At 46.8% G+C, this 14,064-nt stretch overlaps 1 protein-coding gene across 10 annotated transcripts in view; it reads right to left on the reverse strand.

Moving 5' to 3' along the window:
- The window catches only part of GBF1 (golgi brefeldin A resistant guanine nucleotide exchange factor 1), a 129,040-nt gene that overhangs the window by 110,261 nt on the left and 4,715 nt on the right, over positions 1-14,064 (reverse strand). For 8 of the 10 annotated variants that reach the window (XM_075934542.2, XM_075934539.2, XM_075934538.2 and 5 more), the window contains exons 1-3: positions 12,671-12,819; positions 9,814-9,919; positions 7,699-7,765 (exon numbers count right to left, since the gene is read on the reverse strand). In XM_075934542.2, the coding sequence (XP_075790657.2) occupies positions 7,699-7,765; positions 9,814-9,909 (163 nt within the window). In that variant the 5' untranslated portion in view covers positions 9,910-9,919; positions 12,671-12,819. Of the gene's footprint in view, positions 1-7,698; positions 7,766-9,813; positions 9,920-12,670; positions 12,820-14,064 lie in introns of those variants that run through there. The other 2 variants (XM_089780020.1, XM_089780021.1) reach the window with 2 other exon arrangements.

Consider the following 14,064-nt stretch of genomic DNA (forward strand, 5'->3'; position numbering starts at 1 on the left):
GCCCTGAAGAACATCTAAACTCCAAAGTGCAGTTAATGAAGCTTCTTATGTAAACAGCTCTTGCATGTCCTACTGCAGGCAGCTGTGCAACACACCTCTGTTCCCGTCTACTACAAAAGCTCCTCCCCACGTTATACCCAGGTCTAGTGGACTCCAAACCTTGAACAGGCCATGATAAGGATAAGAGCTCAGTAAAACAGGCAACCACACCCCTGGATTCCACAGCTACTGCACTGGCCATTCCCGAACTGTGTATTAAAACGTCACTTTGTAAACACAAGGTATTTTATTAAAATAGCCACTTACATTCTTTAACCATTACACCTAAATCAAAGCAAGGCAGAATCTAGTTTTACAACTCCAGGCTTCCCCTTGCTACAGATCTCATCAATGAAAGTGGCTTTCCTGCAAGTAATAGGAGTTCTAGAAAAGCCATTTTAATGACAAATTCCAACTAGGTGAAGTTAAAATGGATCAAAGATGAGCAGTATTAGGAAGTTCACTGTGCCATGAAGATTATTACAAAGTATTTCTGATCACGTGAGCGTTCCTACAGCTGCACTGCACAAAGCTGCACTGTTTTGTGACTATATCCTAGCCATGCTGACACTATGGTTTAGTGGTGCAACTGCAGGATGGGGACCTGGACCTCCCAAACCCTAATCTATATTCGGACACATTCTGTGACAACTTTAGGCCAAAGAGAGGTTTGAAGCGAGGGTGACTTGCCTCTCCACACACATGGCTAGGCACTCATGTTGGCCAAATGAATTTCCGAGGCAGCTCACTTTTCTAAAACACTGATTGGATATGAGCTATTTTCTAAAGAAACTGCTGTGACTGTTTGAAAAAACTCAAGAAGTAGATAAAGGGCCCCCTTTCTGAAATAGATTTTGTTCCCCTTGATTGCATAATGAAATGTATTTACCTACTGTCCCACTGATATTTACATGGCTCTAATTCAAGTGTAATTATTTCTTATTCAATTAACTCATTGCATTACCTGTGCACTCCTCAAAGCCACACTCAGTTCTCACTCCCCACACTCTGCATTCCCCCAGTCCTGCTCTTCCACAGTCATATCACACTGCACTACATCAGTCCTCCCCCTTACAAAGCACATGAGCCATTCCGTACATCACATGGAGTCACTGCAAAAGAGGTTTGCTAGCCATCTAGGTTGTATCTTCTTGGGCCCGAAGGTTGCTGGAAATTATATTTATCCAGTTGCCTCTCTCAAGGCTGCAATTGAACATGGGTTTACTTGTGCATACACAAGCTACAAATTATACCCATCAAGATGTGAAATACCATGCAGCTAAGCCCAAAATACTGCTCTTAAGAACTAAACCTGAGGAGGGCCTGTTTACTCTGAAGCACAGAGAAAGGATCTCTAATTGCCCTGCAATTCTCAGGACGCCACATATCACCTGGGCAGCACAGACACAAGATAACATCACCTAACAGAGAGTAACCTGTGCAAACCAGCTCCACATTGGCTAACCAACAGCTCCTTATCCATCTTTGTTAAAGTAACTAACTGGCTATTAATGGGATTTACATCCAGTAAACTTTCTGCTCCCCTGCCCACCCAGCTTGCTGGCGCTGGTCTTACTCGTTTGTAAGTGTGTCCCCTACCATCTCTGCATTTTCTTCCCTCCTCCCCTTCCCCACAGAGCGCTCTTCCTTAACTGACCCATTAGGCTACTAACGTCTTCTTCAAATCCCACCAATGATGGCAAGGTTGAGAGGTTAACCACTTACAATTGCAAAGGTGCACAAAGGCTGCATAATTCGATCATTTCCTTCTCCTTCCACCCTTCGTATGTCACTAGGCCTGGATGATCAACTCAGTGGGGCAGGGGACTGCCCTTACAAGTGCTTTGTTCAACGCTGAGCACAACTAGGGGCCGAGTTCCAACCAAGACTTCTTGCCAGTACAGTAAGGGTACGTCTAGACTATAGGCTTTTGTCGACAAAGAGCGTCGAGACTACAGCCAGTTCTGTCGACAAAGCAAGCTGCTTTTTCGACAGAGTCTAGATGCTCTCTTTTGAAAAAGCAGTGTGGATGCAATAGTGCCTTTTGTCGACAGAACTCTGTCGACAAAAGGCGTTATTCCTCGTAGAATGAGGTTTACCGCCGTCGACAAAACTGCCGCGTTCTGTCGACAGCACTCGGTGGTAGTGTAGACGCAGGTATAGTTTTGTTGATAAAAGTCCACTTTTGTCGACAAAACCCTCTAGTCTACACACACCCCTAATATTACATAATTACGTCCTAGTCTGCTAATGCTGATTTGCACCAGCAGGAAGTCCTTCCCTTTTGTTACCCGATAGAAGCATTGTTTCCTCTCACATTCACTGTCACTGAAACACTAAGCTTCAATGTGCAACATCTGAATAGCCAGCAAGAAAAGAGGAAGGAGGAAACAATAGGGAAAATGATCTGTAGCCCACAACCCCGACTGAATTCAGATCTATTTCACGAACACTTCTATTCCCAGAAGATTTTTAGCACCGAACAGCAGATTCCAAGGGAATCTGCAATTTCCTACAGTCCTTTCCCCCCCAAGACTCCAGTGACCAGGACAAAGACAACATGGACACAAAAAGCTGGAACAAACCCTCCATGGATGACTCATCAGGAATTTTGACTTCATCATCACATCCAGCCCAGCCTTCCCACCAAATCACACCACAATTTATTTCCCTCTAATGCACATGAGGCTATTTCCTTTATGGCCCCGTTTCACACAGAAGCAGTAACTGAAGAAAATAAAGGAGTGCTCAACAAGTGGGAAAGTAATTGCTCAACAACCGTGGAACAAGAGAGGGTCAGCTGCGAGCTGTGCACATGTGGCAGCTCTTCAGAGCCCAGTCTTGAAGTGGTAACAGAGGCTTGGTGTCACAGAACACCATCCGGTGGGAAGTCTACCCGGGAACTGCCAGGAGTGCTTGTCCATCTAGCTCCTGAAGGTCCCCCAGGACTAGAGGGCAGGAAACAATTGCGTCCAACACCATCCCCTCTTCCCACTACCTGCCAGGCATTAGCCATTAGATAGGAAGGCAAATGAAAACACTGTTAACCCACTGTCATCATTCTTAAATGACATCCCGAAAACTACATTAAAAGAATGGTAAAATTATAAAATAAAGACATACAAAAGCTAGCACGCACCAGTACTAAAGACTGCTTCTGCATATGCATTCTTTAATTGCCATCTCATACTACTTTTTCCGTAAGAATCCGAGTTCATTCAGGTTGTTCAATGCTTACTGATTAAGCAGCTATTTAATGTCTGCTTACCTTCATTATTTAGTGCAGTCATAAGAACAGCCAGACTGGGTCAGACAAAAGAGGTCCATCATTCTAGCCCAATATCTTGTCTTCTTTTAGAACATCCTCACTTGCTCAGACTCAACCCATTGTTCCCAGTTACTCCGACTGGTGTTTACCATCCTTGGTTACTTCGAAGAGAACACGTTTTACGCCTTTCCTTAACTGAGCTGCACTAATGTTGCAGATATTTGTATAAACACAAGAAATTACCCGAGCTCACGGTTTAGCTGAGACCTGACGTCAAGAAAGGAAGTTCAGTAACTTCCTGGAGAATCTCAGAACTTCAATAAAAAACAGAATGAATTATCATGCATTTGTCCAGACTGAATTTCACCCTATTTGAGACCATTTCTCCTGTTTAGCAAAATCATTTTGAATTCTAAAACCTATCCTCCAAAGCCCTTTCAACTCTTCCCAACCAGGTATCCTCCAGAAACTTTACAAGTATATTTTTTATGCCATCATCCAAATCATTTTTGAAGATATTAAAAATAATTGAACCCAGGAGAGATCTCTGTGGGATCCCACTGGGATACCAGTGGTTCACAATGGAGCTGAAGGGGTAACTACTGAGGATGGTTTTCCAACCCTGTTGTGCATCCACCTTACCACAGGTTCATGTAGGCACTGTCTCTAGTTTATGAGAACATAAGAACGGCTATTCTGGGTCAGGCCAACAGTCCATCTAGCCCAGTATCCTGTCTGCCGACAGTGGCCAGAAAAAGATCATGACGTCATTCACGTTTGCAGTGCCTAGGCGATGGCTTATACGAGCAAAAAAAAGTATTTAATTGACGATTTTAGTAGAAATTCAGCTAATAAGCGTATCTCAGATTGCCTCCCTTATTTCCCCTGAGCCAAAAGCCCCAATTACCCCTTATCCATTGCCAAGACCCCTTACCAATTGCCAACTGTGCAACCATACAAAAATCTGCAGCACACTGACCACCAAAACTAATGACTGAAAGAGTGAGACCATGAAGTAAGCTAAATGGAAGCAAGTGCTCTAGGTCTATTATACTAATTGTACTATTCGTTTTCAAATTACTGAAAACATTGCATTCTGTGGCAGCTTCAATTTAAGTTTCAGCATCAAAGTGCTGCAGAATCCAGGAATCACTGTCACAACATTTAGGTCCAAGGAGTACAAGAGGCCTCTGCTAGGGAAGTTACACGAACTTTCGACACTTAAGAGGTCTCATGCTCTACATCTCCATATTTCCCCATGAGCAAGACTCTCCTACAGATACTCCCATTCGTCCGCTTGGACATGGCTTCACCAGAAACTCTGCCCGTCAGATGAGTAGATGGGTTCCCCCAAGGCAGTGGGGGACTGTCATGCTTGTTGGTAACTCCGATGGCGACGCAGTTCACTTACCCATGAAATGCAGCCCTTTGAAGTGAAGGTTTTGAGCTGCTGGAGGCAATGGGGTACATCTCTATACCCCACGCCAGGGTGTTTAAGCATTACAGTCAGGACAGAGTTAAATACCCACCAGCTCAGAGGAGAACAAAAGGTACTCCACTGCCACTTGCCTAACATTTACATTGCCTCTCTCTGCTCATTAAACAGGTTTTGGTTAAATAATGAACAAACTGTATTACAGACTCCGATGAGAATTCCAAAATTATAAACCAACTGGTAAAGCCCAGAGGAGAGCAAAGGGAGTGGGAGGGAGGGAAGGATAATATTGACTAATATAAAGGGCGCAGCTTGACAGTGGATATGCCTGCCACACCTGATCAAACATGCTCCATGGGGGGAGGGAAGGGGGAGAGCAAGAAGGGAGATGGGACAAGGCAGCCTGAAATTTGCATCCGGAACAGATTAAAATGGATTCTTGGGGGACTTAGAAAATACATAACATATATTACTATAAATGCAAAACTGTACTAAAAGCTAACTCAAATGTCAAAGATTACAGCTTGAATAAATTTAAATATAAAAGCCATGTGCTTCCATGAGCTAATGAAAGAGACATGAAAGGAAAGTCTGGTCAAGAACTAAGCTCTAGCCTCACTGCCTTGAGAAGGTGCTGGACTTAGCATAGGAGTGGACGTCCTCCAGCAGACTCCACCACTGTTACAAAGCACTGCTTGGATTCTATCACATGCCCAAGGCTCAGACAAACTGGGCCATGACATTAACAAAGCCAGAGCAGTCACTGGTGCTGAACTGCTTGCTTAGGGAGCACCTTGTGATCCAAGTGAGATCCCGCTTCAAAGCCAAGCACAAACAGGCACTCTTCTGGCACCCCCATGGTAGAATGAGCACAGGCCATGTTTGCATTCTCTCCCCAGAGCTCACAGGAAACTCCTGGCTCTCTCAGCACATGAACCTTTTTCCTCTTTGCAAGGAGCAATCAGTAGTTTGGGCTGCATTCATTCCAGAGAAGTTACTGGGGGCAGTGCCCAAATGCCCACGAAGGCCTGACAGCTAGCCATTGTGACGGTATGAAAATATCAAGACTCTCCGGTTCAATGCTGTTACTGCTTGACACACTGTTTCTGATCATGACTCTTACCCCACTCAGACAGGAAAGAGCTTCAGGAGGCCCAGCTGAGAGAGAATCCCAGCCTCACTCAAGTGAGAGCCACAGCAGTGGAGACATATGAGCCCACTTCTTATAACCAAGGAATGGAACAGAACATTCCTGTCCTTTCTGATGGTAGGCGTAAAAGGATTGCAGGGAGTAGTCCTCCCACGGCCTGAAGGTAATGTGTATGATCATCCAACTCAGGTGATGACAGACGACTCCAAAGCATTAAACCAACTTGCTCAAGGACTTCAGGGTCTGATATGATGTCTTGGAGCAAAAGCATAGCTGAGAAATTTAACTGGGCAGCAAGTACCTACCTAAAATTGCTGGACTGGAAATTAACAGATTCCCTTTTAAGACCAAGAAAGTTCTCTAGGCACAGGTCAGTAATGAAGCAGCCATTGCTTAATACTGCACAGCTTGTTTCCCTGTTATGTGCAGCCATGAGATGGTGGGATCTGGTAAGATCTAATAGAATGCACACTAGGGATGTAAGAGGTTAACCAATTCACCAGTAAACAGTAGGCCAGGCCAAAGCAGGCCCCCACCTGCTGCAAACGGAAGCAACTTCTCCCCGTTCGCAGCGGTTAACCGGTTAAACTATTGTAATGGGTTTTTACATCCCTAACGCACACCTGATCTGCAAATCTGAGAGGGAAAGGCTCAAGCCAACATGACTACCTTGGAGTAAGGCAACTGTCCTGACACAGCTAGTCAGAAAAAACACTCTCCTCCAGAAAAAATGATGTTAACAGGGCTCACGTTGCACAGAGTTATTGGCCTAATGACCCATTTGAACTCCATGTCAGGTTCTAGCAGACTATGGTTTATATGGACCACGTAAGAGTGACCTGTCCTGTCAAAGCTCAGGGAAATGAATCCCCGCAGGCTCACTTCCAGAAAGAAGGAAGAACAATAGTTAAATTCTAGTAATCATTGCAGGAACATCTATCACAGCTGCTGACCTCCCTTTGGTGCAAGGCTAACCAGGGTTTCATCCCTGAACCCCGGAGATTTATATTGAAATTGCAGTCTGTTTGCCATTAATTACAGGCAGCAGGTGACTAAACCTACATTCCTAAGAGATGGGAAGAGGAAGAAGTCAAATAATGAGAGGCTCCTTTCCAAGCAGAATTTTCCTGTCACTCAGAACTATGTGCAGGAACAAAACACTTACCACAGGTCGGACAGAAAGAATACATATGTTTGTGCATGACTTCATATAATATTACAAACCTACTGGATGAGAGACACACATCAGGGTGACTACAGAAGCACTGGTACAATGGCTATGGATTGCACAGAAATATATTTGACATCCCTCGCATGTATTGTATAAACACAATACATTATATAAAAAACAAATGGTCAGAGTGTAAACTGTTGATCTAAAGCTTAGAACATACGGATATGAGTTAACTGCAAGGGACTGGAGATTCATTAGCCAGAGCTACAGAAAAACAGTTATAAAAGCAATACCATACCTCAGAACAAGAAGGTATGGTAGACACCAACAGTCCTTAGGTTGATGAAAGTCTAATTACATAGGCAAGATATTTGAGTAACTGGAATAAGCACATACATAGTATGTGCTTAGTCATAACCATGTATACACACTCCCAGGAACAAGGCATTTTCCCAATTTCTGAACTGATTTACTATTGTCTATAAAGGATGTACATGTTAATGCTTTTCTATTACTAAATATCTGATCCTTGGATAAGTGCCACACATGAGATGTTATGTTTGCACCCAGGTACAGCCATACCATATTTACACATGTTCTGTTGGATATACATACCTGCACAATGCACTTACCTGTTATGTTATTTAGTACTTCTTTCAAGAGACTAAAACTATGCAGCAGGGGATCACGTTCTTCATCCTACAGGTTACACAAAGGAAGTAATTAATGAGGCAGGTAGAGCCCTAAATCACACAATCAAAAAGGTATATAGGGCCCAAAACGATAGAGTCTCGTTTTAGCTTTCCTTCAGGACAAGCTGTTTTGAGAGATTTTCCAAAGAGGGGAAGAGAGGGTAGGTTGGGTTCATCAGCTTCAGTCTCTCCCTATTCCATTCAATTTTCAATTGTATTCCATTTTCCTTTATAGTTTTCTAATGCTGTGTAGCTTGCCCTCTCAAGACTCAACACTCGGTTTTTGCTTTACTGTCATAAGAAAGAATTTTGACTTGCTTTCTACTACTCAAAGTTCCGGGCAAATACCCTTTATGCCACACTAACACCCATAGCAAATCCTGATGAAACAATTTAATCCTCAGAACAAGAACACACCAACAATACTTGGCACTGCACCAGTAACTTGAAAACAGAGCCACTCTAAGAAAATGACCAGAGATTGCCATAATTTGTCTATTTTTATCATCACAGGCAGTAGGTCCTCCCAGCTCCCCGCATACACAGCCACACCTCCTAATGGAAGGTACCTAGCACTAATGAAGGAACGCTAAGAAGCCAAAAGGGCCTGCCGCTGGACAAATTAAAGCAGAGGTAGGCAGTAATATTTGATGGGGGACCACTCCAAGATTTTGTTAAATGGCCAAGGGTCACATTTTTCTATGGAGATATGGGGTTTGGGATGGAGGTTGGGCGCAGAAGGGAATTTGGGGTAGGGGACAGGGATGCGGGAGAGGGTGTGGGGTTTGGGTGGAAGGGGTTGTGACCTGGGGCAAGGCAATTGGTGTGCAGGATCCAGGAGGGCATATGGATGCAGGAGAGGACTCTGGCCGGGGGGAGGGTCAGGAAGGGAAGTGCTTACCTAGGTGGCTCCCAGCCAGCAACCCAGCAGAACCATCAGGCAGGCTCCCTGCCTGCAATCCCAGACTGCTCAAAGCCGCTGGGTGCCCCATGTGGCTCTTTGCATCATGCGCCGAGGGGGGAGTAGGCTTCATGTGCTGTCCTCGCACCCAGCACAATCTCTGAGCTCCCACTGGCTGGTTTCTAGCCAATAGGAACCGAGAGATTGTCCTGGGGGTGAGGGCAGCACCTGAAGCCTCTCCTGTTCCCCAGAGTATGCTGCAGAGAGCCACCTGGAGCAGCCAGCTGCTTTGAGCAGCATGTAGCTGCTCCGTGCTGGAGCATCACAATAGGGCGGGCCATGGGCTGCATTAGAAGGTTTGGTAGGCCAATACAACTCACAGCCCATATCTTGCCCACCCCTGGATTAAAGCTATTTATGCTCGATTAGAACCATCTCTATTTCATGTGCTCTTTTACAGTGAAGCATACAGTACCGCATATGCACACTACACTGTTGAACAGATAAATGCCAGCCAAGAACATCTCCAAAAATCTTGCATGAGCAATCTTTTAAAAAATCAGGTTTGAAACATTATTTCTGACAATGGCATAGCTAGCAGTCACAAGACAGGCATAAAAAGAAAAAGTGACACTGTAGCACATTCAGGATAAAAAATGCCCCATTTTTATTAGCTTACTCTATGCCCCAAATTTACATTTCCTGGCTCTTACGATTTTAAATGGTCAGGCACAGCAGGACACAAAAGGCATGTAAAAAGTGATGCTAAAATAGAACAAGCACTACTTTCAAACTCTCCCTGTGACACCAGAAGAGATTCCAATAAAGGCTTGAATAAAATGTTAAAGTGAACATGGAGGTGCACAGTCACATCCCAAACTCAGTCACTTTTCCCAAAAAAATGGGGCAATAGATTTCCAACTTGGTTTCTCTGTGCCAGCCAATACAACATACATACTTACAAGCAGAAAAAGTGAAAAGGTCAAAGCTGTTTAGAGTAGCAAACCATAGCAAATTATTGTTCCTGTGTGATCTAGAAAACTACTCCAGGGTGCTTTAGAGTTTGAAGGGACAGGAGGCTCAATTTTATTAAAATTTACAGTTTCTATGTTCTTCATAACACAGACAGATCTCAGCAACCCAAGCAAACTTACCAAGTGTGTGTGAGTATTCCATCGAGCATTGCGTTTTATGGCACCCACCACTGTACTGATTTCACCTTGGACAATGTAAATATTTTTATCCACCATCCTGAAAGTCCTAACAATAAAGAGAATCCAGGTTAATGCCTATTAGTTCAGAATAAAGCACATTGAATCAATCTGGTTCTCCAGGTCTGCAAGGGACATGATAGGGATGCAACTGACAAGCAAGACATATTTGTAAAGCATAGGTTAGTGATGGGAGAGTTCCCCATAGAACCAATTTGGTGTATTCCCCGTTTTCAATGTACAGAGCAAAAGAGTTGTTATGAGGAAGACACCCCACTTCTCCATATAAGAAACATACAAAGCAGATATAGCTAGCTACATACATCAAGGGATAAGAGAGGTAATAAACACCTGCACTTGAGCTACCGATCTCCCTTATTTCCCACTAGCCACAAGGATTACTGTAGTTTGTATGTACAAGTTTACCCATTTACAGTGCTAGGTAAATACTGCAGCCCTATCCAGTACAGGAAACTGGAAACAATGATGAGAAGTTTAATTCGTAATCAATTCAGTTTGAGGCAGCAACAAAGCATGCAGGTGGAGTTGAGAGGCCGAGCAGAGAGGTGGAAACAGAAGTAAATCTAGGCATTAATGGTAACATCATGAAAGTGAAGAGGGTCACTGAGAAAGAGTTTAAAGGGAGAAAATGAAAGGACAGCAATGGAGGACAGGAAGCAAACTGATGAGGATCAACCACAGGAGAATTTGAAAGAACAGTCTGGGAATATCACCTGAATTTTTTGTCATGTTATTACAGTTAGCACATTTGTAAGCCTCAAACATGTGACCATAGGAAATCACTTAACCTACTGCATTATCCCTAACTTGCCAATAGCAGCAATTACAGAATTAATCCAATGCAGACACAGGCACTGACACTTTTTTATGTTCCTGATAAGGAAGCTTTTTGCAGAATTTTGTTCGTAGAACTTATAAGAGGTAGGGTGATTAACCACTACTGGAACAGATTATTGAGGAAAACGGCAGATTCTCCAACGCAACACAGAATGCCTTTCTAGGAAATATGCTTCTGACAAGATGCTGGGATCAATACAGTAGTAGCTAGACCAGCAATGGGCAACCTAGGCTGGTGAGTGGACGCACAAGTGGCCCTCCTTCATTTCAGTGGGCCGCAAGATTGTTGTAAAAAGACAGCCTCCTGGGATAGGATAGTTTTGCTCATTGCACTTGTGTACCTAGAATTGGAGCATGTGCCAATTGAATCATAGCAGCGCTCTGACTAGATGCAGAGAGATCTCACAGCTCTCACAGCCAGTGTTGTGTGCAATCAGCATGAACCTCACTTCACGTGCCCCTTGCTTTATGTGCCTGTTACCTTAGTAAAACCAGAGGGGGGAAAAAACTACATGGATGGAAACCAGCAGAATCTAACAACCCTGTGCATGGGCAATTATAAAAACATGTCTTGCGGGCCACAGGTTGCCCATCACTGTAGATGAAATTATATGGCCTATGGAATGCAGGAGGTCAGACTAGGTGACCTACTAGTCCCTTCTGGCTTTAAAAATCTGTAAAACTGGACACCTATTAACTACTTTTATGGTGCTGAGCTTCTTGAAGCAAAAGCTCACCACTCCCAAAAGACATTCTGGGCATGTCTAGACTACATCCCTCTTTCGACGGAGGGATGTAAATTAGGCTGATCAAAAGTGCAAATGAAGTGGGGATTTAAATATCCCATGCTTCATTTGCATAATTGTGTCTCAGCGTTCTTTCGAAAAAGGGTATATTGAAAATGAAACCACAGTCTAGATGCGGTTCTTTCGGAGAGGTAGGGGAACCCTTTTTTTGAAAGATCCCATACTCCTCAAAAAATATGAGTCTAGACATAGCCTCCTTTCTGGTGAAGGCTGTGTCTTCCTCAGTCTAACCCCTGTAGCTTTAGTCAGAGCTTTATAGACAACAGTGAAGCTACAACAAATCATACCACTTCCTCTGCTAATATGCCAGAACAGGATGAGTGGCAGCAAAAGTAAACATTGGAGTTATTCACAAGAGAACAGAACTTGAGAAGAGAGGACGGGAGTAAGAAGTACTGACACCCCCCCCATCCCCCCCCGGACAGCATGGAGGGACGAAGAAGAAAGTGCAACCTGGACAGACTTTTGTCTCACCACTGAGCAGTGACCCCAAGTCTGTCCCCTCCAGAGGATCCCACATGCAGAGAACCAGTGCACAGACTCTGCTTATATTTGGTCCGCATTTAATTCATCTGCATTTCTCTCTGAATGATTTGAGCCCAAGGCAAGCCTGACCCTTGCTCCACAGGTACTTCCTGATGCATGCAGAAGAAAAGCACAGAAAGTACCTGTCTCCTCGCCCCCATACAGGCAGGGGGCTCACGCCAGACACAGACAACTCTGCCCCCCCCCCGCCCCCTTCCCGGCAGCAAGATCGGATAAAGGCCACGGGAGAGGACTGTGCAAGATGCTCCCCGCCCTCCCCAGTCGGCTGGGCGCTCTCAGCATGACAGCCGGGGGGGCTGCCAGGACACGACACCCCCATGGGCAGGCCAAGACCCAGCTGTGGGGAGGGCCCGGCGCTGAGGAGCCCGAGCAGCACTCAGGGCCTGGGGGGGGGGGCCTGGGCTGCCACGAGGGGGCCGTAGGGGTGGGGGGCGGGGGGCCGCGGGCGGGGCCCCTGGAGAAGTGGGGGGGCGGGGCCCCCGGAGGGAGGGGGGCGGGTGCCGGGGAAGGGGGGGACTCGGTTGACCCCCCCCCCCCGCCGGGCCCCAGGAGCTGCCGGCCCCGCCCCCCGCGCGCCCCGTCCCACTGACCCCCGCGTCCAATCTGGCGGCGGTTACTTCACATAGCGGGCGGGCGGGGCGGCGGCGAGGCCTGCGCGGGGCCGGGGCACAGCTGAGGGCACGCCAGAGGAACCGGCTCCGCTCCGCTCTCACTGACGTGGAAACGGGCTCAACCTACCCAGCTGCCTGGTTACTGCGCCGACGGACAAGCCACGTGGCCAACCACAACCCAGACTGGCAGAGGCCTGCGCAGGGCTACCCAATCGTGGCACTGCGTTGACGGAGGAGGCGGGGTCACGCGCCAGCCGGCACACGACCTGCCGTGACAGAAGCGAACCAATCACATGAGAGCAAGTAGAGTTGGCATGCGTCTTCCCCAATAGGAGGAAGGCGCTCTACCTGGGGAGGCGGGACCACCAAAGGAGGATGGATCAAGTGCGGTGGACCGGCAGTGGTGTCGGCGCGATGCATTGTGGTTGTTACCGGAAGCCACTAGGCTGGGAACAAAGTCGCAGGGCAGCGAGTGTAAAAGGTCCCAGGTTCCCCAGCTGGAGCTGCCAGCTGTCGTGCCCTGTGCCAACCAGAGCCCACGGAAGGGGCCAGCTGGGCGCTGCTCCGGTGCTGCCACAGCTGCTGTGGGGCAGAGGAGGGCCCAGTGGGGACATACAGCGCCTAGCGCACTGGCCATCTCCAGGGGATGCACATCCTCTATGGCTAGCAGCTCCCTGCATACCTTCCTCCATCACAGCCACCCAGGAGAGACCCATGCTACCCAGCAGATTAGCAGAGCGCCCACAGCTGGCAGCGTGTGTTTCTAGTGTGTGGTGCACACCCCTCAGTGCACATCACAAAATGCATTCTGCATGCAGATGGAGAAAAATAAAACATTGTGCACCGCAGGGGTCTGGATTTCAAACCCAACGTCTGAGCAAAAAGGGACCTGACTGCTCCGGTCAGTGCTGCCGAGCAGGCCAATAAAACTCTGGTCTGCAGGGCTAAGGCAGGCTAGTCCGTGCCTGTATTAGTAGCACCCTACTGCTCTAGAAAGAGCCCAGCAACCTAGTTCATTCCCTCACCTCCCACCCAGCCCTCATCTCACCATAGAGACCTGAGCCGCAGCTCCATCATGCTGACTCCACAGTGAGCTGTAGGGAAAGTAGCCCTGTGGTTCGACAATGTGCCCACTGCCACGGCTCTGCACTGTGGAGGTGCAGACCCTGGGCAACGTCTGCTCCAAACTGCCAGGCCGGGAAAGGCTCTGCTTGGGAGAACCTCAGGCTGTCCCCAGAGGGCACATCTTAAGTGGCAGATGGCTGACCGTTGCCATAATGGCCTTCATTGGGCCCCTCCCCACCCACACCCCCGCTCTGCTCTCTTGCTTATATATACACCCTGCTCCCAATCCATGTAAGCCTCCTCCAAGA

This window comes from Pelodiscus sinensis, chromosome 8 (genome assembly GCF_052426305.1).
Source record: "Pelodiscus sinensis isolate ZL-2025 chromosome 8, ASM5242630v1, whole genome shotgun sequence".
NCBI classification, from domain to species: domain Eukaryota; kingdom Metazoa; phylum Chordata; order Testudines; family Trionychidae; genus Pelodiscus; species Pelodiscus sinensis.